The sequence below is a fragment of the Gavialis gangeticus genome, unplaced genomic scaffold, assembly GCF_001723915.1.
Source record: "Gavialis gangeticus isolate Ggan-Ray unplaced genomic scaffold, GavGan_comp1, whole genome shotgun sequence".
NCBI lineage: Eukaryota > Metazoa > Chordata > Crocodylia > Gavialidae > Gavialis > Gavialis gangeticus.
Window position 1 is genome coordinate 36,855,005 of NW_017728998.1, and position 27,064 is coordinate 36,882,068.

Consider the following 27,064-nt stretch of genomic DNA (forward strand, 5'->3'; position numbering starts at 1 on the left):
AATTTTTTATCTATTATGTTATGGTCTCTATGACTTATCTGTTTAGTTCAGTACTTTTTCATGGCAAATCTTGTGCTCACAATTGCTCTTCAGTATAGTCACCCAAGTCACAACCATATCTTACAAGTGGTGAAAATTACCTCATGCTCTTACCCTTCTTGCTCCATATAGTTGGTTTCTACATGTCTTGCTTTCCTAAATTAGTATTTTATTTACGTAGGTCAGTTTTGATGTCATACTTTGAAAACTGTTATGTATTCATTCATTCATTCAGTGACATCATTTTCTGGTCCCTTAATGCAGTGGTCTCCAAAGTGGGGTGTGCAAGACGATCCACTGGGATGCAGGAAGAAAATACTAGAACTTCTATTTCTATTTATATAAATATACATATATTGGAGGTGCGTGCTCAAAATTTTTTTACTGATAGGAGTGCACGATCAAAAAAGTTTAGAGACCACTGCCTTAATGGAACACAGGCACTGAAGTTATTATTAAACTATTTTCAGTTATCCTTAGATAGCATGTAGCGCCAATAGGTGCTGAAACCGTGTCATGGTGTTACCATAAAACGTCTTCCCAGTTCATAACTTGAAGTCTTTCTTCACTATAAAACAATATATTTTATATAATTTTCTCTAATTTTCTCTAATTTTCAGAGACCCATTTCCCAGCTGTGTAATGAACATATAACATTTCTCTAGTTGATCCATCACATTATTGGAGGTCTTGTGGCCTATGTAAGCTCAAAACATTCCACATTTCCAGTTTCAAGTAATTTTTTCCCTTAGCTAAGGGACTGGCCATAATTGATAAAGGACTGAATGAAAGAGATGAGTTACAGTTTCAATATGGAATCTTCAAAGAATACAAAATATAAACAGGAATACCAGATAGATGTGGAAAAGGCTTGAGGCTTTGAAAGATTATTGTACAGCAGGTGTAAGTGGGAAAGTGTCAGGATACAGTAAAAGGAACTGCAAAAGAGATTATAGGAATAATTCCAGAAATAATGAAAAGCAAAGGATGGTTTGATGAAGACAGGAGGAAGGTGATTGAGGATTGACATGCAGTCAAGATTTCATGCCTTCAAAATTGGAATCAGTTTCATGTTGAGGAATATAGACAAAAAAAATACTTGCATAGCCTGGTGGAGAAAATAGATTCAAGATTCAAGGCGATTTAGCTAACTTGTATCACTACAGGTCCCTGCAAATGTAACAGGTAGACTATAACTATTGCTGTGTGCTCCCCAAGCAGCAGCTTCTGCTCTGCTTTTAAATTGGAAGATATGTAGATTTGTCTATTTTATCTGATGACATGTCTGTATTATAGGAGAAAAGATACAGTCTGGAAAGCAAAGGCAAATGGGACTTAACAGAGGGGGAACAAAACAAGCATATGTTTGTCAATTTCTGTCTGGATCTTGGCCAGGTTTAGACCAAACAGTTGACAGTCATTAGGGCTAGGGACAAATATTCAAAAAGCCTGACCCTGAATTGATTCAATCTTTGCAGGTTAGTCTAACGTGGCAAGGCTAAATCATTTTGTACCCCCCCCCCCATCCCAGAAATGCAGGCACATGCCTGCAGTGGCTCAGACTAGAAGCTGGGGGGTGCTAGAGCAGCCCTCCTTGGGCTTCCACAGAGCTGAGCTGAGGAAGGGCATGGCTAGACCCCTGCAGGATGCTCTGATTATTCACGCCCCCCCTCCCCCCCTGTGCCCCCTAAGCAGCCCAGCAGGGAATGTTTATCACTCCTAACTCAGCTTTTATCAACCCATTAAGAAAACAAAGTCTCTCTCCATTAACTAACTTAAACAGCTCCTCCAAGGAAGGACATTATGCTACCTGTTGATTAGGTCCAATCAGCAAGGGGTCTGAGGCAGACATTGCATAAACCAGTTTGAGGCAAATCAGTTAAGTCTCATACTACATTCAACCAGCTTTATTTCAAACTGGTTTCAGCCATTTCAAACTGGTCTATGTGCACTGAACATCTGTTCTGTTACAGGGTTAAACGAGTTTCTTATTACTTAAACAGGTTTATGTGTAATGCCTGTCCCTAGACAGGCAGATTGTTTAAATATCTAGAAACATTAGTCTCTAATAACAGCTTCGCAAGGGAAAAATTAAGTCATCTATGCAAAGCAAAAATCCTTGTTTGCTTGTTACTTTTCTCTTCAGACGATTTTTAGCTCTAGACAACTAAGAAAGACCAAATTGCAGATACATCAGACAAGTAAAAGGACTAGCATTTCATTTGGATGTAAGGCCTGGACTTTCACTGAGAAGGCATAAAACCAGCTAAGTACCTTCAAAGATAAAGTAGTGAGAGAAACATTTAGGCTTGTTAAAGAGATGGTGCATGGGGTAGAAGCTTTAAGAAACTGGGGAACTTTTGTGAAGAACAAATAATAGTAAATATGACATTCAGAAGACCTCATGGTTAAGGCATTTAGCTAGGGGATAGAAAAACAACCGAGTAGGCATTCTCATTTTCATGGCACTTAACCTTTTGGATGACCAAAAAGCATATGGAACGATAATACTGAGTAAAAACTCAGTACACTTAAAGTGAATTGGTGGCAATACAAAAAACAAATCCTTGAAATAAGAGGCAAATTATGAAAGCAGCAAAAATCTCTAGTTTCTATAGACATAAGGACATAAGTTAGTTATATTATGGTAACTTTTATAACTATAGCCTAGATTTTATTACCAATTTTATTTAATAACTGTTGCTTCATCAACAGTCAATTAAATCTTGTATCTAAATTGAACAGAAGATTACAGGGGGGAGGGAAGCTTGTAAAAGACTTTATTGCAGATAAGACTTATTTGGTCATCTTAAGAATTGAGATCAAATTTGCAAGTAGTATCCTACTCAAATTTCTTTTCTAGGCTTCTGTGTTCTGGTTCCTTGAAAGCAGCCTATTATTTTCTACCCATATATTATAGTGTCCTGTTTGGTAGCAATATGCCCCCTATTATTTTCTACCCATATATTATAGTGTCCTGTTTGGTAGCAATATGCCCCCTGTTTAAGGTTACTTTAATTAATTAACCATAAGTTAATTTCTTTGCAAGCAAAATCTCTGATCTAATTATGTTTTTCTTAAAGCTGAAAGCCTACGCTTTTTCTCTTCTACTTTGATAGCACTGTAAAAAGTATATTCTTTTACTTAACGAGCCCTGTCTCTGTGGGTTAATTTAGTAGCCTTTGAAAGGGTGACATTTTAAGAAATCATAAAACAATATTCACAGTTTTAGCAGTTTTTAAATCCAGTGGCTCATCTTGCAATAGAATGTGGAACACGTCCTTAAGATAACCTGTTTTCCATTGATTGCATCATAGAGGTAAAGGAAAGAATTATTCCCACAGACTGTTTAGTCTCATAGCTAAGCAGACATCAAATCAGTAATGATTTGACAAAAACCTTTCACCTGCCCTGTGACACACTTGGATATTCTTTCTCTGGGATGTTTACATATTTTAGGTAATAGCTTTTGCATTTTTATGCCTGTTGTTGGTATACTGCTTTATGATTCTTTAGAACAGCTACATGTTTAAAAGTTGCCTTGCTAATCCATGACTCCTATGTAGTACACTTGTGCTAAGTGATGTTTCTTTTCAGGATAGGTGAGTCTAGCCATTTTTGGATGATAATACCCATTGCCACTACAAAGGAACAACAGTCAAACTTGCAGTGTTGAATATGGTATGAATTTAATGTTTTTTTAGATTGCACTTTTATCTCCCTGATGCTGTCTGAGGAATATTGAGACATATGCATCCCTGTCTTTCTGTCTTTAAGAGTTAACTTCACTTGAGCAATAAAATCTGGGTGGTTTTTAGAGCGTTAAATCTGGCGAGTTGAAATTTGTCATGATGTCTTTCAGGACTGCCAGGTGTATGTCACAGAGTGGGAAAGTTACTCCACAGGTAACTCAAATCTCTGTGAGCAAGCTTAGTACATGAAGAAGCCATTTGTATCCCACTGAGTCCCGCAATGTTGAGCACATTGCTGAGATTTACACAAATCTGATCTAAGCAGTTGATGAGATGGCTGCAGCAGGGTAGCAGTGGTATGACCTGAATCACTGTTTCTTATGCCTCAGTGACCATGGCCACAGCATTAGGTTTTTTCTTTCTTGGGTCACAATTCACTATAAAAGGTGCATTTTTTTCAAGTAGGCAAGTGGAAACCAGTTAGGTGGAAAAGCTCAGGAAAGGAAACCACATGCCTCTTGGGCATGAAGTAGAAGGAGCAGGGCAAAGGTAATATATTGGTAAAGGCCCTGAATGTCTGTTTTTGTATCTAACTTTATGACTAACCCCAGTGCTTTTAAGCAGAAGTATTGTCAGTGGTATTGATTAGATGATCTGATAATCTAGGAAGCTCCCTGATGTGTTAAATTTCCGTTTTTCACATGGCTGTAAGTGTGTGCGATTGTAGAAGCAACACTCCATGGACATCACCAAAGTATGACTGCCTGCAATTAAATTGTGCCATGCATGCCAATTCCAGTTAGTCATTTGCCAGTCATTTTTAACCCTTTCCAGTGATTTATCAGCATCTGCATTTCAGCTAAGCCTTTAGGATGCTTGAGGCTTCCAAGTCTGGATTATACATGTGTAACAGTATTTTGTCAGGAATACAATTCCACAATGTCTACTGTATATCCTTGAAATCTCTGAAAGTGTTAAGTTCAGTTTATATTTATCTATGAAACTAAAGATGGATGAGCAAAATTTGGAGCCCTTATAACAGCAAAATGTAAAAAATTGTCTCATCTATGATTTTAAGAAACTGGAAAATGTAGTATAAAATGTTATACTCTGCTTAGAATCTGTTATGTTATATCTAATAACATATGAAGTATAAAAAATAATATTGTTGCTATATTAAACTATGAATTACTTTCAAGCACTGTTCACCAGCAGAACTGAGTGCCATTCCTGCCATTTGGCCTATGTTTTAAGTACTTGCTTTCTTAATACTCCCATAACAGTGGGTCCTTGTGTTGATCTGCACAAGTGAAGTCTGTACCAACCAAATAGAGAGATTTCATTTAGTATTTTCCCATCTTGAGAAAAGCAGTGCACAAAGCCTTTATGCTTTTCCTTTCACCATTTGTTCTCTTCAAATAATTAAAATTTCTTTTGTACATATGTGGGCAACTTTTCCTTGAGAGTGACTGAGCCTTTGTGTTTTTTTCCTGACTTCTTTGGCAAAGGCTGGCAAATTTCAGATTTGTAATTCTTTTCTGGAGCTAGGAGTAGTTAAGGCTTCCCTGTCAAAGGGATTCAGATGTCATCACTGTATTGTCTAACCCACCAAATTATACAGGCATATTATCCTGTCTAGACTACAGCCTCCACCATTGCTACCACTGGTGGTGTTATAACACTGGTGAAATATGGGGCCCAGATTCACCAATGGGGTCACAGCCTACAAGGGATATAAGATTAGGCCAGAAATTCTGCTCAGTGGAATTTAAATACCTAACAGTAACAGAGGGGTTAATGACTATATCTGTCTCTCAGCAAATGCAAAATTAAGAGTTAGAATAGTCTAGATGAAAAATTTATTGCAAAACTGCTACAGTATTATGGAAAACAAAATGATTTCACTGAGTAGTAGTTCTGTTACCATAATCCTAATGATAAACTCTGTTACACTAATAATAGAAGAAAAACTAATTGTGGTGAGGACTGGACAAATCTTTTTTAATCCTCGTTGTCATCTCAACTAAATTCAAACCCATTTGTATTAACCTTTGCTGACAGAGTCACATGATGGACATAATTTCTTGTAATTTACCAGCACTAGATCTAACCTTTCTTCATCAAATATTCATAAAGTCATGATTCTCAATGATTTTCTGTCTCTTTTCATATTTACAGCTTGTTGTCTTCTTCCTTTTTACTGTAATTTGAACACAATTGAAGTCAGATGGAATTAAAGTTAAATTGCATTAGCAGCTTAGGTACCTGAAAGCAAAGAATAACTAATAGAAATTTCTTGCAAGTACAGATCAGTCTGTAGTCTGGTGAAGCTCCACTATACAACCAAATGTCCTTCCCTCAAAAGAAAAAAATGAACTGCAGAGACTAAGTGCTCTAAATTTTTGTTTTTCCTATAAAATTGTGTGTGTGTATGTATGTATTTATATATATACTATATATATATACACACACACACACACACACACACAGACAAAGTAAGCAGTTTTAGCAATTTTAGTGAATTCCTTGTGTTTGAGGAATGTAATGAAAAATTGTGGGATTGATTCTCCACTTGCTTAGATAGATATAAATAAAGAATAACACCAGTGAAGTCCATTCAGTTATGCCAGTGTAAAACTCATGTGAAAAAATCAAGCCTATATCCTTAATTAGCCAAGAAGTGTGATTCTCAAGTACAGCTGCACTCTCACTACTTCAGCAGTGTTTTAAAAAATATATTTTTTTAGTATGAAAAACTGATGCATTTATGTAACAAATATAACAACGGATTAAACAGCAATTAATATTTTAAAGAAACATTTTAACACAAAACCTTTTTTTTATCCAAAATACTCTAAGCTCAGTGTGCTGTATCTTAGAATCTGTAAGTTGCTGGTCAGAGGGTTTTGCTCTTGAGTCCAAGGTCATAGAGATGGCCAGATTTGGGGTCAAGAAAGAATTTTTCCACTACTAAGATTGGCATGGACTGTACACATTTTCCCTTCCCCTGTAGCATAGGCATGGTCTTCTTTCTAGAATCCTTTCAACATATGTTAGCTAGGTACTTCTCTGCATTGCAGTGGCAGGACATTCACAGCTCCCTTTTCTCCCCTGCTTTTGCCTGTGACATGTTCTGGATATTTCTGGTATAGTACCTTGCTACTGTGTGTGAGGGTTTAAAGTAGCAATTTTGGGGATACACTGGGTAAGTTGTGGCCTGGCGATACAGGGGACTGGACTCAATTGCTGTGCGAAATAGCTATGTTTCGTTTCAGTTTCGGATTCGGACGTTTCGGAGCAAAGTGATTTGTTTCGGTGTTTCAGATCACTGTTCTGTTTTGATTCAGCCAAATCAGTTTTGGAGTTTCAGTGCTGTTTTGGCACTGATTCAGGCAGCTGCAGGTTCTCCTGTAGTTTGTCCAACTGTACCTGCCTCTCCTCAGGTGGGGGGAGCCACAGGAGAAGCCCCCATGGCTGCCCTGCCCAGCCCCATTCCCCAGCCTCCTGGCACTAAAAAAAAGCCCTGCACTCACTGACTGCAGCACCAGTGATCAGGGTCTCTGAGGGCTCATGGCAGAGCCCCCCTATGCAGCGCGGGACAGTGGGGGAAAGCTGGAATTGCCCCCCACCACTTGGCACCTGCGTGGCAGCTGTCTCATCACATGGGTGCAGCATGGCTCAGCATAGCGCTGCATGCTGTCTGGGAGCTGGGGCCACTGTGGCTGAGCAGTGCTGGGCTCCAGCTGACTGCTGGAGCTGCCCCAGCTCCTAGACAGCGTGCAGCACCCTGCCGAGCCACACTGCACCCACACAATGCAACAGCTGCTATGCAGGTGCCAGGTAGGGGGCAGGAGGTGATCTGCACTGCATGGGGGCTCTGCCACAAGCCCTCAGAGGCCCCAATTGCCATTGCTGCAGGCAGTGAGTGCAGGGCTTTCTTTTTTTTTTTAAGCGTTGGGAGGCTGGGGCCAGGCAGGGCAGCCATGGGGTCTTCTCCTGTGGCTCCCCCCACCCAGGCAGAGGCAGGCACAGCTGGAGGAGCTGCAGGAGAAGCCCCCCATAGCTGCCCTGCCCATCCCCATCCTCTCCTGATCCCAGCCTCCCAGCACTTAAATAAAAAAAAAAAAAGCCCCACACTCACTGACTGCAACAACAGTGATCAAGGCGTCTGAGGGCTCATGGCAGAGCCCCCCCCCATGCAGTGTAGGGCAACGCAGCAGCTGTTGCATCACACGGGTACAATATGGCTCAGCAGGGCACCACACACTGTCCTGGACCTGCGGCTGCTCCACCTGTCAGCCAGAGCCTGGCGCTGCTCAGCCCCAGTTCCCAGACAGTGCACAGGACCCTGCTGAGCTGCGCTGCACCCATGCCATGGGACAGCTGCTATGCAGGTGCCAGACGGAGGGGCGATCCCCACTGCCCCACGCTGTATGGGGGGGGGGGCTCTACCACAAGCCCTCAGAGGCCCTGATTGCCACAGCTACAAGCAGTGAGTGCGGGGCTTTTTTTTTTTAAGTGCCGCAAGGCTGGGGCTGAGCGGGGGATTAGGCCAGGCCATGGGGATTTTCTCCCATGCCGCCTCCAGCTGTGGCTGCCTCTGCCCCAGCAGGGGGAGCTGCGAGACAAGCCCCCATGGCTACCCTGCCCAGCCCCAACCCTGGCCTGGCCCCAGCCTCTCCACACTTTAAAAGGAGGGCTGCGGGGATATGCTGGGCTATTTCCAGGGGGCGCCTCCAAAACATTCCGAACGTCCAAAACATTTCTGAAACATTTTGGATGGCTTTGTTTTGTTTCGGAGATGTTTCAGAGTCTCCCGTTGCATTTTGAATTTGGTGTTTGGGGTGCCAAAATACTCTGAAATACCTCCAAAATGAAACAGCTGCTGAAATTTCATACAGCTCTATCAGAAAGTCCTTGCCGATGTGTGTTCTTAAGTGATATTTTGTAGGTGCCATTTGTGCCAGCCTGGCAACAGAAACAGTATGTCTAAGAACACACATTGCATTTTTTCCCTGTGTAAGTTCATGGGATCATAGGAAAATAGGGCTAAAAGGGGCCTCATGAGGTCCTCTAATCCAGCCACCTGGTCAAGACACAATCATCCCTGCCAAGTGTCTGCCTAGCCTACTTATGAAAATTTCCATGGATAGAGATTCTAAAACTTCTCTAGGTAGCCTGTTCCAATACTTGACCATCCTCGTAGCCAAGAAGTTTCTCCTTATCTCCAACTTTAATTTCCTCTGCTTCATCTTGAAGCCCTCTTATTTCTGTTCCCTAAAGCCACAAAAAAAAGTGCAGAGTTGTGCCTGTGTATGTCCTGGAACAAAAATATCCCAAAATTGGCATGTATACACATTACCCTTCTAATCAGAGTCTGACGAGTGGCTGATGCACTGCTGTTTTTCTGCCATTGTTGATTCAGTGATGCTGAGATAATTGTACAGGTGTACTTTGCAATATCTTGAGATAAACTGTTATTACCTCTTATGCAGAAAACATTTTTAGGATTTATTCTAGGACAGCAAACTTAGACATCTGTACCCAGGATAAATGCAACAGCAGTTTGCAGCATATGTGAAGGTAGAGTTTTAATAGAATGTAATTTGTATGTCCATTTCTTGGGGGATACAAGGTGGATCCATGGGTAAAATATAAATGTTTAAAATAAGCTTAGTTTTTAAATGCCTTCTCTCTTCATTGTTCCATTGTCCATTTCTTTGTACAGAGCAGCTGGTAACTGAGTTATAGCCTTGCTTAAACAGTTCAGCTTTGGCTGTCATTGCTTTTGTGAGAATCACCTAGGATGTAATTCAATGAACTGCTGAGAGCCATCAAATCTCATTTTCAACTGTGAGAACTGAGTGCACAGCACCTTGCAGGATCAGGTCTCTAGAGAACAAAGGATTCAACATGCTTATAGGCCATGTGATACATTCACTAAAACATAATTTCTAAATACTGGTGAACAAATCATCCTGAAGATGTTTTGCCCTTAACTTCCTTCCTTTTGACATGATACACTGGCTGCTAACAAACATGGGGGGGAAAACACAGTGCTTTACTTTCAGCTCGGTGCACCCCTGCACTGAGCACAACTCATGCCCAGAAGAAGAATCATATCTGTTTGATCTAGCTCTCCAGCATCTGGATAGCTCGCACTCTTCAATGGGGCTTTTTGGCGCTTTTATCTAATAGCTTATTCAATCAGCTTATTCAGTCAAACTGATGTGATTCCTCTTCCGGTAAAGCAATTTGTTTGGTTTTTTTTTCCATGTTTGCCAGCACCCATAGGGACCATCTATCATGGTTAGATTTCCTCGCAGTGATTCATTAGTCTGGGAGTGGTGGATTAAGAGTTCCCCCTTTGTTTTCATCCCCATACCTAATTTGCAACCTTGGAGGGGTTGTGTAGAAATACAGTTCAGTTTAGAAGATTAAATTAAATACTTAAGGTAGTTAACCACCTTCATTCATTTATATCTGACTGCATTCATAGATATTTTAGGGCATATTAGACACATTATCTTGTCCCTAAAACCTCTCTACTTCCTCCCTTTCCCTCCAAAACAATTTATCATAATGTATCTGTAAAGATTAAGAAGAAGCTGTCTTTGGCATCTAAGAATCACCTTAAAGCAATCAAAATCTGTACCACAGCCATGAACATTCGATACACCTCTGGGCCCAAAAGCAATTGTCACCACTTCTGGTTCTAGCGTAGTACTGCAGATGGCTAATTAGCTCTGCCTCAACAGACTAATATACCCATATTCATATGGCACTAAGAGGCAGAGTGAAGTAAAGGAGATCACAGCTAGTACTCAAACCTGAATCACTATAGCCATATTCACTCTGTGCCAAGAGAACACAAAGTACATAAAGTTAAGCATGTGGATAAGTCTTTGAAGAGTCAACATCTAGTTTACTAATCTGGCTACACAAAAAGGGTTCTAATTGTACAGAGTAATTCACATCCTGTACCTCACTTTGAGCAATGCTGAACTAATTGCACGTTTCTAATTAACTATAAATATATAATATAATAATATGGGCTATGTATAACTAATAGGTGGCATTCTTTGACTCCTATCAGTGTAACCATTTTTTCATTTCACTTATTTACACTGGCATCAAAGAAAAAGAAGTAAACCATTTGTAGGTCAAATTTCAACATTAATGATACTGCTTTTATACTGTTTGCTGTACTTGCCCACAAAATTAATCAGATAATTATTTTTAAAACTATTTATCATATTATACACTACCATAGCTTCTTCATATGAGGATTTCATACAGTACAAAGTCTTTAAAAGGGTCTTGCAAATCAGAGTGTTTGATGTTTGGATGCCCAAAGGAAATGTATTCATAGCTTCTGAAGACCTGTAGCCCAAATTGTAGGGCACCAAAGGAGATACAGAAGGGATACAAAGAGGGGATACAAAAAAGGCACTCAACATTATTACTTAATATTTTAAGTATAATTAATTTGCATTCCTATCATCTCTGATATATAATTACTAATACACATTGGAAAGAGGCAATGGGAAATTAAATGACGTTCCTAGGGCCAGATTGCAAAGCAATAGCAGAGTCAGGTTATGGAGAATAAGAACTTTAAACAAGCAGCTCTGTGCTTTGACCCTTGCACATGCTTCCTTCTTTGAATCACAGAAAATTTATGTTGGAATGGACCTTAGAAGGTCATCTAGTCCAACCCTCTGCTCAAAGCAGGCACAAGTAGATCATTGCAGCCAGGACTTCATCGAACCAGACCTTAAAAACCTCCAAGGTTGGAGATGCCACCACCTCTCTAACCCATTCCAGTGCTTCACTACTCTCCTAGTGAGAGAGTTTTTCCTAATACCCCACCTAAACTTTCCTTGCTGCAACTTGAGATGCTGTATAATATAAGGTGTGAAAATTATAAATGAATTAAACAAAAATAATGCATCATTTTATTTAGTATGTCCTTATGTGTGGCTCTGTACTATAAAGACTAGCATTTTGCTAACATCACCAACATAGGGCATAGTTACTATAGCAGATTCTGGAAAAACAGCCACTATCTTTTTAGAGGGATTATGACAAATTAAAAAACCCTTCTATTATTCATAATGTTCAGAATAATTTTAATTGAATGAAGGTAATATAATATTTATGTTTCTGTGCTAAAATAAATATTACTGTGCTAAAAAAGAGTGTCTGTTTTGTAGAGTGATTTCTTCTTCCTCTCACCATACCACTAGACAGCATGCTAATACAACAGTGTATGCAGCTAGGATAATAAATGGTTGTCCAATGTTTAGTAGTTTATATGCAGCTGATTATTTAAAAATCACAAAGGTATAACACAAGGCCCCAGGTCCTTGCCCAGATTTTGCGTGTGTGTGTGTGTGTGTGTATTCATGCATGGTGGTGCATTGGGTATGTATTATTAAAAGTCAAACTACAGGCTCTTTTGGGCAGGTAACATGATGGATGACTTAGTGCAGACAAAACACTAAGGGATCATAATTCCTGTACATATTGAAAGCCTGCTTTCAACTTATTTAGATTCCAAAGCGAGAGATTAAATGTGTCTGACATTGCGGTTATAAGTTATTTCCAAGATAATTTACCCACTTGTGTCATATGCCCATCCTTTGATTTTTATAAATTAAAAGTTTACAATTCATAAGTTTCATCCCACATCAACTGTTGCAGTCCTTGGGATAACTTTGACTTTACTGAACTTCATTTTTTCAAGGAACAGTTTAAATTAGCAACATAAAAATATAATGTATACAGTCATTCCGGGGATAACCTAGTAATGAGCACTGCAGAGAAACAATAATGGATCCTAAATATTTCAGCACAGTTCCCAAGTAGTTTAGCCTACAGAACTGTTCATCTAAAAAGAACTGTTCATTCTGCCTTTGCAGCCTGCTGAGAAACTTGACTTTCCATCAGTCCCTTTGCAAGGCCAGAAGGTTATTGCAACTAATCAAGTTGTTCTTGTGCTGTTATGGGTAGCCAGTGAGGCCTAGTGGTTTCCCTGGTGACCTTGGTCCTGTAATGCACTGTAAGTGACTGACTTTCTCCATTAATAGTTTGTTTTTGAGAGCTGAAAAGGTGACTTGTAATACAGCTCCTTTTTCCCGATTCCTCCATAATGACATTTTGACCAGGCAGATGATGTCCTTTGATTTAGTATGACCTTCTTAGCATTAGTGACTCCATGAGGCATTAAGAGGAACAGTTTAAATGAGAAACTAAGCATATTGCTTTGTCAGGCTTTCCCTTTTTGAGTATCTTTGTAAGTTACTGTATATGTCTATGTATTTTTTTAAATTAGTTTGCTTGAGCACCTGCTAAAATCGTCTAGTTTATTTCTCTTTTCAGTAAAAACTGTCTACTTAAGGAGTGGCCCTAACTGGCTCAAGTTAGGCCAGTAAGTATAAGAGAATGGAGAATTTTGTCTGTATGTTCTGTTAATAGACATAGAATTACATTCAAGTATTATTGACAGTTTTTATTCCTCAGTTTGGAATCCTTCTCTTACCACTACTTTTACTCTTAAATGCTAAGATGTTCTTTATGGGACTTCCATGCTGAAGTTCTTTCATTCTGCTGAAACACCTATATTAGATGCTGTGTGGAGTTTCCAGAGCTGCATAGTAGAGGCAGTCATCTGTTATTTACAGGAAGTATATAATTAATATACATAGTATCATAGGATATGTGTTTACTGTACCCCATCTACAATCACATGGCTTGCTTTAAGTTGCCTGATTGTAGATCAGGTGCACCATGTCCACTAGGCCTGTGCAAAGTGGCTAGTATTCACTTCAGATTTGGTTTTGTCCAGTTCAGGGGATAGTGATTCAGTTTGGTGATTCGAATCACTGTCCCGAATCGATTCAGCGGAATCTGATCTGGAGGTTTGGCCACTGAATTCAAAAGGCCCCATCCCCTGCCTACTCTCCTAACCCCATCAGTGACCCCAGCCCCAGCCTCCTGGCTCTTTAAAAAATAAAGCCCCACACAAACCAGTTCCTGCAGATCCCCACTGCCCCATGCTGCATGGGTGGGCTCTGCCACAAGCCCCCAGAAGCCCCAACAGCTGCTGCAGTATCCAGTGAGTGCAGGGCTTTTTTTTTTAAAGTACCAGGAGCTGGGGCTGGGCAGGTTAGCTATCTATGGGGCTGGGAGAGCAGGTGGGGGATGGAGGCTTGTGGCAGAGCCACCCACACAGCTCAAGGTGTAGTGGGGGCAGCGAGGATTACTTTTTACCTCCCACCTGGTAGGAGCCAGTGAGTGGGGGCTTTTTTCTTTTTTTTTTCTTTTAAGAGCCAGATGCTGGGGCCAGGCAGGCGAGGCAGACATGAGGGGGCTGGGAGAGCAGGCAGGAGTTGGGGCCTGCCGGAGGTCCCCCCTACCCCAGGCCAACTGGGCACTGTGAGTGTATCAATTTGGTTGCAGGCCAACTGGACGCTGCAACTGTATCAGCCACTGGGCTGTTTGGTTCGGGATCAAGGTGGCGGAGTTGGGAGTGAAGCAAAAACAAGTTTCACTTATTACAGTAAAGATAAATTTTACTTATAGCAGCAAAATAGCAACAAAAACATGTTTTAGCGGCAAAATATGGTTTACACATATAACAATAAAAGGTTAAGCTAATAAACAGACAATATAGTAGTAAAAGTTAAAAATGTCAGTGATAATAAGAACAGACAGACAAATTGACAAAGAGTTCCCACTTGGTTGGCAACTTATCGGTAGTCTCTCAGTGCCAGGTACATGCCAAGTTGATCCAGCAAAACCAGGCGTCCCCGATCGATGCTGTCGGAGGGAGCACCGGGGAAGGTCCCTTAGTCAGGATCTGGTCCTTGCTTACACTGGGAGTCCGGAGTCCGGGCTTAGAACAGCAATGACCATTCTGTTCTGTCCTTCCTACTGGTCACCTGATGTGCGTGTTCCTTTATATCTTGTCCTATGCTAATCTGTTTTAGAGCCACTCACAATCTTACCCTACAGCTGTTACCCTATGGGGTTAAAAGGTGTTAGAAATTATCATAATAAGTTACTGCCTAAACTTGGGTTTACCCAATAAGTAAATCATACCACATCAGTTTGGGGTCTGAGATTAGCATTTTCTCAGCCTAAGTTCAACCCACTTGGTTACATCCTTTTGGAATTTTTTAAATGTGTTAATTATACCTTGTAGTCAGGCTTGTCATTTTTACTGACCTTTAAGCAAGAACTGTTAGGTCAGCTAAAGTTTGCAGTTCTGTTTTCTAGTTCTGCTTTTTGGGGCTCGTGTTAGTCGTATGATTGGTACAGACAGTTAATTTTAACATTACAGTTATACTTATGACAGACAGGATACGTCTGCGGGAAACAATCTTGCAAGCTTTGCCTTAGCTAATATTAACTATTATGCCATTGCTACGTGCTCTCAAGAAGCAAATCTTTTTTGCTATAAGTTGCTCATTAACCCCCTTGGTTCTGGCCATCACATCCCCCATGGTCCCCTCCCCTCTACTCCAGCTCTGCCCCACCCCCTTCTTACTGGCACAGAGTCTGGGTCCAGCTCCCTACGGTGGCAAGCGGGGACTTCCCAAATCTCCGAAGCTCTCTGAATCTTTTCTGAATCAATTCGGAGCACTTTGAATCGATTTGGACCCTTTTATTGGTCTGACTTGATTTGGATTCGGAGATTTGGCTGCTGAATCAGGCTGAATCTCCTCCAGATCAAATCAGCACCCGAAGCTTTGCACAGCTCTAATGTGCCCATATTCACGGGTACTGGGAGCCATACCAGGAACCTGATCTAAGTAAGTCAGGATGCAGGGGCAGAAGACTAGTGGGTATGAATGGTGGAGAGGAGGGCAAAGGGGCTGGTGGATTCACAGGAAAGTTGGCTGTCTAAGACAGGGGACTGGAGTCTAAAATTAACCCAGTCAGGGTTGAGGGGTGGGGCTACACTCCAAATGTGTACAGTTGTTTGAAAGATTGGGCCAACCAGTTCTCAGTTTATCTTAGTTCACCTCCTAGGGTGAACTAAGTTAAATCAGGCTACCTATTTTTTGCCTGGTCTAACTTCCCCAAACTTACGTACATATTGGCACTATATCATTCATTTTCTTCCATTCAGTTACTCTCATACTGAACCACATAGCTTGTGCTTGGCTGAATCATGTCTTCTGGGGAGGCATCCAACCCTCATTTGAAGACATCAAGAAATGAAAAGCCCACTACTTCCCTGGTTAGTTTGTTCTATTGATTAATCACCTTCACTTTTAAAATTCTGTACATGTCTGAATTTGCCTGGCTTCAGCTTCCAGCCAGTGCTGCTTATAGCATTTTCTACTGTGTTCTACCTCTTTTCCCTTTGAAGGTAGTTATACAATGCAGTCAAGTCATTTCACAATCTTCTTTTTGATAAACTCAACAATTTTTTTAGCTTTTCATCATGAAGTTCTTTCTCCAGTCCTTAGATATTTTTTTCTGGCTCTTTCTTATATTCTCTCTAATTTTCCAGCATTCTTAATAAATATGGGTACATGAACCATTCACAGTATTACAGTACTGGTCTCAGGATTGCCATATACAAAGGCAAAACTATGCTCCTGCTCCTCCTCACTACTTTCCTGGTGATATATTCAAGGATTACATTAGCCCTATAGTACCATAACATCACACTGAGAGTTCATGTTGAGTTTCTTATTCAATGTGACTTCTAGGTCCTTTTCAGAGCCACTGCTTTCTAAGGTACAATTTTTAGAACAGCTCTGCATTTCTTACTCTTAAATGGCAAATTGTGTTGAGCGCTATTATATGTTGGAATAGGTCCAAGTTACCAACTGATCCAGATCCCTTTATGAGGAGGTTAGGACAATCACACAAATTGCTGCTCTGCCAATCCATAAGTTATCTGCAGGTTGTTTCTGCTATAATATTATATTTACTTTCAAATCATTGATATAAATGTTGAATAGCATTAGACCTAATACTGATCCCAAAAAAATTCAAATGAAAACAGCCCATTGGTGTTTTATTTCAATTTTTCAAATGAGACATTAGTGATGATTCCTCAGTGAAGCATTTTGGAGGTCTGTCAGCTAACCAGTTCATAACTCATTTCATGCATGCTTTATTGATTTTATTCTGTGGTAACTTTGTAATTGGGATGTCAAATAGTACCAGTCGCAATACCTTGTACAATTCTGTTGCATTTCATAGTTACGTTTATCAACCAAACTTGTAATCTTGCTACAGATTAAAGTTAAGTATGACAACACCTATTTTCCATAAAACCAAGTTGAATTATATTAATTATGTCTAATTCTTTAACAGCTGACTCCTGTGTCAGCTTTTGCATTTTTTTTTGTGCCAAGGATCAATGTCATGCTACCTAGGCTATAGGGATCTGGGTCATCCCACTTTTTCTTTTTGAATATTGTCACAATTTAGCACTCTTACAGTCTTCTAGAATTCTAAAATGGATTTAAAAAATAAAATTAGTAAGCTAGCAACCTCCTCATCCAATTCTTAAGTTATGAATTAATTCCACACACAAACCCGCAGAAATTAACAGACGGCTGCGTGCAAAAATGAATGATTCTGCTGAATTTTACAACTATATTGTTCTTTTTACTTGTGATCTGGAACAAGTTGGGAGGATATTTCTGAAAATCCTCATATTAAAGGCAAATAGGTCTCAGTAAGGCACTACCTGCCATAGAAGTGATTAAGAGTCTGTTGCCTTCTGTGGAAGTTGGATTGAATCCCTAAAAGCCAATAAATGTGGACAATAACACACTTCATTTGTTTGCTAACTACACAGACATCAGATATAATTATTTTGTTAGCCTGGTGAGCAGGAGTAGATACTCCTTTACTTTGTCTGAAAGCAAACCCACTCTTCAAAGGTATACAAAGCTCAGATAGAAAGGTGCACCAAACAGTCTGAAAGAAGAGCAAATAGTAGTTCACAGAAGCAGTTGCACAGGAGTAAGAGATTTTTTCTATTTTTGTCAGAAAAAATGTCAAATAACCTTAAGATTCCTCCTGCAGCTTCCAAATGATTCCACCAGCATCTTATTCTGGGTGAAGAGGCAGAACTGGTTCAGTAAAGAGAGCCTGGTAAAATCATTAAGGTAGGGGAAGCAAAGATCAAACTAATATCTGCTACAGAAAAGAAGCTAATCCAGGCCTGTCATCTGAGCAGGATAGGGAAACAATCTGTATTGCCATTTCCAAGGGAAAGAAAAAAAAAAAAGAGAAAACCAAAACCTATAAGGCTAGATCACAGTGAAACTTGAGGGAAAAATGAAGTAAAATGGAAATTCTATTAGAAAATGCTAAGAGTTACCCTCTCATGACAGAATTTTGTCATCTTTCCTAAAACACTTCAGATTAAATTCAAACACAAAGGAGGCCACCTAAAATGTCCCATTTTCTGTAGACCCACATTCATATTAGAAAATATGGATGTTAAAAATAGCAGTTCCTCCGCGGGGATTTTGGTCACAAAGGAAGAAAGGATATTTGCTACAAGGGCTGGACTTGTCACCTAATAGGACAGATTAGGTCTGCTGGTCCAAGCACAAAAAAATAATGTCTGTTTTTTGGAAAGAACAGAAGAAAACCTGGCATTAGCAGTTCATAGGAAGGGATCACTGATGTGGCAGGCCTGGTACAATTAACCAGGAAAAATGTAGTCCAATGAACAATATTCAAACAAACAAAACAAAATGTTTGAAAGACCATATTCTCATTATGTTCAAACAACTGCTCTTTAATAGGCACAGAACAAGAGAAGTCCTAACAGTGGATCCATTGTCAGAGGAATGAAATTAATGCTTTCTTGTACATGTTCTTTCTTGTTCCATTAATCCACAGAAATCTGGGAGGATGAGCCTGCAGGAACCTGGACTTACTTGCTGACCAAGCAAGGGTTTTTTAGCCTTTCAGTTCCCCATAGATAGCTTGTGTCATCTGCCTAACAGGGAAGACTTGTTTTTTCAGAGTTGAATGTTACATATAAACTTATGCAGTTTAAACCTAACAGAATGGCTACCAAGCGAAAAAAGGGATTCTGCAAGTGTGTTTAAAAGGTATCTTTGATACATTATTGAAAGATCCACCCCTATATTGCTTTAAGCTTATGGCAAGTGCTTGTTCAGATGCTGCAGCTGGAGCTATGATAAGAACAGCATAAGGACCTCTGTGTAATGAAATAGTTTTACAATGCTATATATCAGAAAAGTCTCAACTAACCAGGTATGCAGGGAGGACATGTTCAAACACTGATGTAAAGAGATGATCCTTAAGGTCTCAGTTAAGCCGTATTCAAAAAAAATCTAAGTACGTGCATTTAAGTCATTTGGACCTAACTATGTACCTGAGTGCTCTGCTGAATACCTATGGGCTGCTGAATCATGTCCTGATTTAGCTAATGAAGAAATATGCTTTATATAAATAGCTGATACAAATAGACTTTAGAATCTTTACATGATGGTCTAAGAGAACTTTTCATCTGAAGTTGTAATGGCCTTACTAGTCAGTTTATTCAGCAAATGCCTATTTATGTCATTGGCAAACATCAGTGTCTTACATCAGTCACAATAACTTATTGATCAGCAAACAATTCATAAGTTCTTTACAGTAAATTTGAACTATGCATGGCAAATTTGGACAAAATACCTATCTGAAGTACTTCTTAAGGCAGTGGCACCTTCTGCTTTATTATCATTAAAGTGTTCCCCATGGCAATAACTTCTTCCAAGAGGAATTTCAGGACTAGTTGCATTATCTATTGAAAAGCAATTTAATAGTTCCCATTCAGGCAAGATAGTTGTAAGACTAACACTGAAGTTTACTCCGAAGGCCATTTCAATCTTCCATAGATCTCAGGTTATTATATTACCTTCATTCTTTTCAAATCCACAGCATGAGAAAGAGAAGGAATGACATAAATTGGATGTTCAGAGGGCTCTGAAGATAGACATCAGAAAGACTCAAGAGAAAGAAAAGATCTCAGCATTATTTGTTCTTTTCCATCCTAAAGTAAAAGAGAACAAAGCATCAAAGATCAGTAGTGAGATGGCTCAAAGCCAGTACTGTATATCGTATCTTATAAAGTGAATGGGTCGGCACCACCAAAAGGTCTAAAGTCTCAATATATAGTCTGAAGTCATTAATGTTGTGGCCAGAAAGATTTTTAATCTGTAGGAAAAAAATATGGAGAATTGCATGCATTTACTATACTAGTATTAGGCACTATAGTTTTTATCTACAGGAGGCATTTATGAAGCTTTCTATGGTCTTTGGGGACTCAGTTGTGGAAAATGGGTGGAATTAGTGTGTTTCATTTACACATTCTAGATCTGGGTCCTGTATACTGTGTAGGCCCTCACCTGGACAATTGAATTTATCATTTCTCTGTAATGGGAAAAAAAATTACAAGACAAACCAACATAGTTTTGTAGGTATATATGTACACACACACATGCACATCTTGAAGGTGTTGGGATATTTTGCTGATATTCACTAGAAAAGAATCCTAGAATTTCTACCCCCAGGCTCAAGCTTAAAGATTAACATTTTGACATTTCTCTGAATACAACAGGAAGTGTTCAGCAAGGTATTGTCGTAGATGCAAGTTAGAGATGGGTATTAACTACCATTCGTCTGCTTCCCATTAGTCTCACCCATCAGTTAATGGTCATTTCAGGTCTCCACTGTGATAACTGATCATCAGGGATATTCATTTACTGTAATTACAGTGGAAAGCTATAATTTCAGAATTTTGAGTCCAAGTGGGTAGACTTTTTGCCAGCATGTGACTTGTGTTATGTGATTTTTATTTGTACCAGTATGAACCACAGAATCATAGATGTTAAAAGGAAAAAACTTCTTCGATCTTTGAACCGTTTTCTCTGCCACTGCTGCACTAAGACCTTTCTGTATAAAATATGGATGGATAAAGTAAGAGATACAGATATTTAGTGATTATGAAAATTCCTGTTTGGATATTCTTGAGGACGCAGCTATACAAGACGTTTTACTGCATAGCAGACTAATTTGCAGTAAAGCATTACCATCTACGTGTGCAGTGCAGTTAGGGTGCAGTAGACTAATTTACTGCACTGCTGGATAGTCCCATCTGATACAAGTGTTATCCAGCAGTGCAGTAAATTACTGCACTTAAATGCACATGTAAACAGTGACATCACAATTAATTTATGCCAGCTCAAACTGAGCCAGAATATATTTAGTCGCATCAATTGCATGTGTAGACATGCCCAGTGTGTATCTGACTACACATTTTTTTTCTTTTCTTTCATAGTTCCCTGACCTTCTTTCTTTCCTTTTCCCATTTTCCCTAGTATGTGCCACCAACTCTTTTTACATGGTCTTGCTGTGACCTAAGGGCAAATGTTCTTTTTTTAAAACAATGCTTTCAGTTCTTTGCATTGCATTTCTCTTTTGGGGTTTAAGTCCATTATACGTTATAAAAAAATTGTTTGTTGTAGGATTTGGTTATAGTGTGATCATGCACAATATGGTTTAGATAGTGTAGTCCTCTTGTATAGATTACATTGGACTGTGTTTTCATTGTTTTTCCCAAGTTATACAGTTCAATGATGGTGCATTTGCAAATAGATTCCTGTATGGCTTTCCCACAAATATGTAGAGTTGTTATCCCTGTAATTTAGCTGAAGGACTAAATGAACCTTTCCCATGGAAAAATGTAAGATGAAAAAATCTGTATAAGAGGGGGGAAAATTTGCAGCTTCTTTAGAGACAGAGAACCTACAAACCCAAGGATCTTGTGAAAAATCAGGTTCCTTCCATGTATATCCTGGTGCATCCCATGGAAGGACTTCTCATCTGCTGTGCTTCACCAGGGGCCATCCAGCTATTACATTGTCCCTTACCTCACGAGCCTTGTATCTCCTGCACGTATGAAGTTAGCTGTAGGCACTGATGGAAAGGTAATACTGCCTGAATCACCATTAACTTTTGTCAGTTTTTCACTGTCTTCAGTGAAAATATACAATGTGCAGGAGTCAGCCCCAAATCCTCCCAACAGCCTTGTGTTAGCAGAGGAGGGCATCTGTAGGTCCCTGGGAAGTGTGCTATTGAGATTCTCCTCTCTTCTCTCTGTTGGTTTTATTTCCTCTTCCCTCTATCTCTCATTTAACGCCACACTGCACAACAGAGGGGAGCATCTGGCCCCAAGTAAACACCCAATAAAATAAATGGGGGAAGTTCACAGTTCCCTTGGTGCTATTGCATCACTTTGTCTGTGGACTCAACAAGATAACCATGCGTCAATTTACATTGTCCAAGCTATCTTCACAACCAGAAGTGCTAGAAACCTTATTTTAATAAAAGCTTAGATTCTGGAGAATACAGTAAAATCTCTCTAAAGACCCTAAATCAGCAATTCCATCTGTGTTTCTGCAAATGTAGAGGAACAATGTCCCAGCTGATTATGCAAACAGAATGAAAATAGTTATTTTAAAAGTGCATAAAATCAATGCTTTGGGGAAAACAAGTCAACTGTGTTTATACTCTCAGCGCATAGCAGACATTTTGTTTCTTTGTCTAAGAAATCATAAGGAAGCAAAGAGTGTATGTGAAGTAAAACACCAGATCATACACTGTAACAGAGGGAACTGGAACATCAGATGCCTGAGTGAGGCTTAGAGCATTTTAGGTTTCTTTTGAAGGAACATAAATTATATTGAGGTTGAGATATTTTTACATTGTTTGGAGTCAAAGTCAAATATTCTCAGTGTTGAGGGAATTGCTGCACAGCCTGTCTCTGGTAATGAGAAGTATATGACTAAATCCACGTCTATGGTGCTGAAAATTCCCCCTAATTGCTGAACCCTTTGGAGTGTTGGGATTATTTGCAAGTGTCCGTTTGAAGGGTTGTGTATATAAATATGTATAAACATACTTCTCATGCATTTAAGATGCATTGCTTCCATGCATATCATTCAAAGAAATGGGGAATAGAAGTATCTGGGAAATACATAGGGCTGCATATTTACCATATGTGGACTGTAGGTTAGATTGAATTAAACTTCATGTTTCTGCAAATGCTGTGTTGTTTATGAAGTGTTCCACTAGAAGATGTTTAACCCTCTCCTCCCCCAATTGCGTTATGCATAATGGTCCTATTTGTTCATCGAATGAGGCAAACATGGGGATGGGAAACTCAGTGAGTTTCACAGTGTTTACTAGTCCTCTCAGGACTATCACACTGAAATGGCAGAATACCTGGCCACTAACCAAGCAGGTATCCTAAGACCATTCAACTCGGAGGAGCAACAGAATCAAGACCACCTATTTAGAAAACAAGTGGACTGTGCTGTTTCCTTGAATGCATGCCTCCCCCTACTGTCATGGCTCCATGCAGTTCTTAGAATCACCTACACAAGGAATTTACCCTTTGGCATTATAAGCTTGGCAGACATGCTGGGTAGAGTCTGATCAAGAATAGTTCTTTGGTGGATTTCTGCTTGGAAATTCACCCATAGTGGAAGTAAGGCTATTGCTTGGAGTACTCCATTTGTTTCCTTTCGTTTGTGGTTAAGAGGAAGAGCCTGAGTAGAGTGCATATGCTTATCAGGCTCATTTTACACCCTCTGCCCCATGTAGAGGGAATGGTATATCCATTTTTCATTCATTGTTGCAGGTACAGCCAGCTAATATTTTGGATATTGGAAAAAGCAGTGAAATACAATTGCAGAGATTTTTAACATTGATATTGAAAAACCGTGGAAATGGGTGTTATTTTTGCTGTAATAATTACAGTATACAGTGGACTCTTAAACATAATTTGTTATAAGTTTTTCATAAATATGTACAAAATATGCATGAGCCTGTATGTTGATATGCCTGTTTGAAGCTATGTTTTTGTTGTTTGATTCTGTCAACTCTTTGGTTACTCTGATTTCAGGCATTTGGAGGAGATTATTTGTCTAATTTCTATCAGCATTATATCTCAGACGAGAGAAAGAAAATGAATTTTCTGTATGAAACTGTAAGAAACTTTGAATGACAGGGTACATTATGTTATTTGGCCCTTGATTACTATTATGCAAGTACAGTGCCACACAGTAAGGTTATTAAATATGAGCAAAGATAATAGCAGACTTGCAGAGATTAAAGCCATGTAAGCTTTCAACAAAAGGTTACATAAAAACTCTTCTAAAAATTCTAATCTTAATGGTATTAAGAATTATTATTATTACTGTATCCATGGACTCTGAACTGGTTTGATTCAGTTAATCTTTCTCCTCCTCTTCCTACAGGAGTGCATGTATGTATATAAATGTTTATACATATATGTATGAAAAAGTATTTGATTTAGTTCTACTGAATGGTTAGTGTTTTAAGGCATGTATGACTTGGGCATTTCTTATGTGAAGGAAAAAGAAAGGCTATGTATGATGTATTGAGTTGTGTATGCCTTACTATTTCCGTTAGTGTGACATCTTGTAAAACCCAGTACTTGGACTCAGCTATACTCCAGGTCCCAGGTGAGCAGATGGACAGAGGGGGAAAAAGAATGGTAAGATTGAATTTGGGTAATAATAGAAATTCTGGCATTTTAAAGCTCATGCAGCTGTCACTTAAACCCCTTTATTGTCAAATTCATTTGTCTGATCCTTACCACTGTGTAGAACAGCAAAATACACTTGTAGGACACTGTTAAAAGATGGATTCTGATACAGATTTGCTTTATAAATCTACATGCAATGGTAATGCTGGTTAATTTCAGGCCATCATGCTATGACATGAATGATGCCCCAGGATACTGTAACAGTTCTCATTTCCAATGGAAATAATGCCTCTGGGGACCTCAGGCTCTCATGTGAGAAAGACTAGAAGTGTTTGTAATGTATTATGGGCCAAACTCATTGCTGACATAAATGATTTCAGCTGTTTGTAGTCTGAGATTGGGGTGGATGTTTTTCTACCCAGTGGTTTACCAGTGGAAAAAAAGCAGGTAGACCTGGATATATGCTTAGATTAAAACTCTTCTTGGAAGACCCCCCACCCCCACCCCCCAATGTAACCCTCAGCTGACATTCCTTCTTCCGTGCCTCATCTGGAAGCGAAGTCATTTTGTCAGTCCCTTTCCTTTCCCTATATAAATAGTAATACACCCTGCTGTGAGCCATTGTTGATCGTTGGGCGCACTCTAGTTACAGCACAAGAAAGATCATTAGCCATGGTTATACATAAATGGGCCAAATCACTTTGGAATACATTAAAGATTAGATTATCAAAAGAGCTAAGCACCACTCAGTTCCTATCTGACCACTTCATTTTAATACTGACTGAGATTTGTTGCTTCAGATAAGTAACATCAGCGAAAGAGGGTAGCTTTTGTTTGTTGTTTTAGAAAGTTTCAGTAAGAGGTATGAGTAGGTATTGATCAGCTAAAAGAAAAGGTCTCCACCACACATGGATTGCTTTCTCTTCTCCAGAAAAGTTGATATAGAGGCATGACTTCTGTCATTCCTTCACTGGTAAAATGCTAAGGTAGTCAGTTATGTGGGTTTAGAATCAACCAAAAGAGGCTGAAAATTCCAGTTTTGAACGGAAAAATGGGAATTTGACTCTTATAGCGTCATGCTAATTTATTACAGTTATTTCTGAAGGAAAAACAGCATCCAGCCTTATGAAGTAAACTATTATAATTTATTCCTGATTACATTTCTCATAATTCCCTCTAATCAAATATATGTGCATTTTCTTAATTTTCCATTTGTTTTGCTGCAAGGATAACTTCTATAGAGATTTGAGTGTGAATAAGTTGCTCAGAATATCAAGTAAAAATGTGTGAGGAGTTGCACTGCGTATTATTTTACAGAGATGAAGCAAAGTGATTAAAAGTCATTCTGTCCAGCTTAAAAACACAAGTATCAGTGCAAGATTAACTGGCACCCATCTGCTCAGCACCTGAACCTTGGTGAAGTTTGTGTATTGTTTCAGATTTTGTGCTTATTCCTTTCTTTATAACATGCTAATCCAGAAGCCTAGATCTCTGCATTCCTGAATTAGGGAGAAGTTCTGCTCCAGTTCCAGATATAAACTGTGAAGCTTAGGCCAGTCTTTAGTTTAAAAAGTTTTCTTCACAGAACACAGCAGTGAATTTTCCTCTAATGTAGTTGCCCCAGATTGGAACTCTTGCTGTGCAATAAAGAGTCCACGACTAATACAAAGTCTACTGTACATTTTTCTCCCAATGGTAGAGTCACCGTTTCTTCAGACGTGTTTGTTTTCATTGTTGTTCTTTAAGAACAATGACACCATTCTACTGAACAGCAAGGAAAGTTACCTTATACCTCTTTGAAATGGTATACCCTTTGTTTCAATAATTTCTGAAGTTGTTCTACAGCTTTGTGCAGCAGAGCTGTGGAATTCAACACTGCATACCCTAAAGCTTATAACTGGGCTGCCTCAGACATGATACATATAATCATCCAAGCCATTTGACCCCTATATTGTTACATGTGGTCAGGTAGGAGCAATGCAAGTTTCAGGTGACCCTATCATGTGACTGAGATCAGAGGTCAGCAACTCCTAACTGTTCAGCTGTCAAGGTAGCCCATTCATCACCATTGTTATATAATTGACATGCTGACAAATAGACCTGGGTATAAAATTGTTCTCAGCATTCTACCTGATGGCCTTAAACCTTAATTGGTGGCCATAAATTTTCACATTAACAACTACTGTGACCAGACAAATGTCTGGAACAGAAGGAAGGATAAAATTAGACATAACATAATTTGTTAAATTGTAATGGACACCCACCTAGTTAAGTGGATAAATGCTTTTTCCTTCGAAGGCCTCCCACAGCCCTACTGTATCACGTCAGGCATTTTTATCTTCACACTTTTTAATTTACCAAGAAGGTAATATATAATGCACATCCATTTCTTTTACTGACAGGTGTGCCTCTTCGTATACTTTCTGGACATCTTTTCCCACCACCCTAGCCTTGATCAAAAGTGAAGGAGATTATCCACTGCCAAACTGAGTCTATACTTACAAGCAAAACTCTCCACGTTTTTTACCAAGTAAAGCTACTTGTTTAGTAAATCAGATTTAAGTTTCTTTCTTCAGCAATATAAAAACTATAACTCATCATATATTGTAATTCTGAGTGATATCATCTGACTCAGATGAAATGCAACTCTAATAGCTTCATCATTGTAGGAAGTTAAGATGTTCCCAGGTTTGTTCGTTTTTTGTTGTTATTTTTTGGTTTGGGATTTTTTTTTGGAGGGTTTTTGTGTTTGTTTGTTTGT

At 39.2% G+C, this 27,064-nt stretch overlaps 1 protein-coding gene across 4 annotated transcripts in view; it reads left to right on the forward strand.

Moving 5' to 3' along the window:
* The window catches only part of FTO (FTO, alpha-ketoglutarate dependent dioxygenase), a 491,290-nt gene that overhangs the window by 450,730 nt on the left and 13,496 nt on the right, over positions 1-27,064 (forward strand). Inside the window, exons 9-10 of one of the 4 annotated variants that reach the window (XR_002095427.1) lie at positions 3,637-3,720; positions 3,817-3,944. The exons of 1 other annotated variant lie outside the window; for it this stretch is intronic. Coding sequence is in view for 2 of the 3 variants with exons in the window: in XM_019505721.1 (XP_019361266.1) it covers positions 24,228-24,280 (53 nt within the window). In the remaining variant the exon portion in view is untranslated. Of the gene's footprint in view, positions 1-3,636; positions 3,721-3,816; positions 3,945-24,227; positions 24,281-27,064 lie in introns of those variants that run through there. 2 more of the 4 variants (XM_019505721.1, XM_019505723.1) reach the window with 2 other exon arrangements.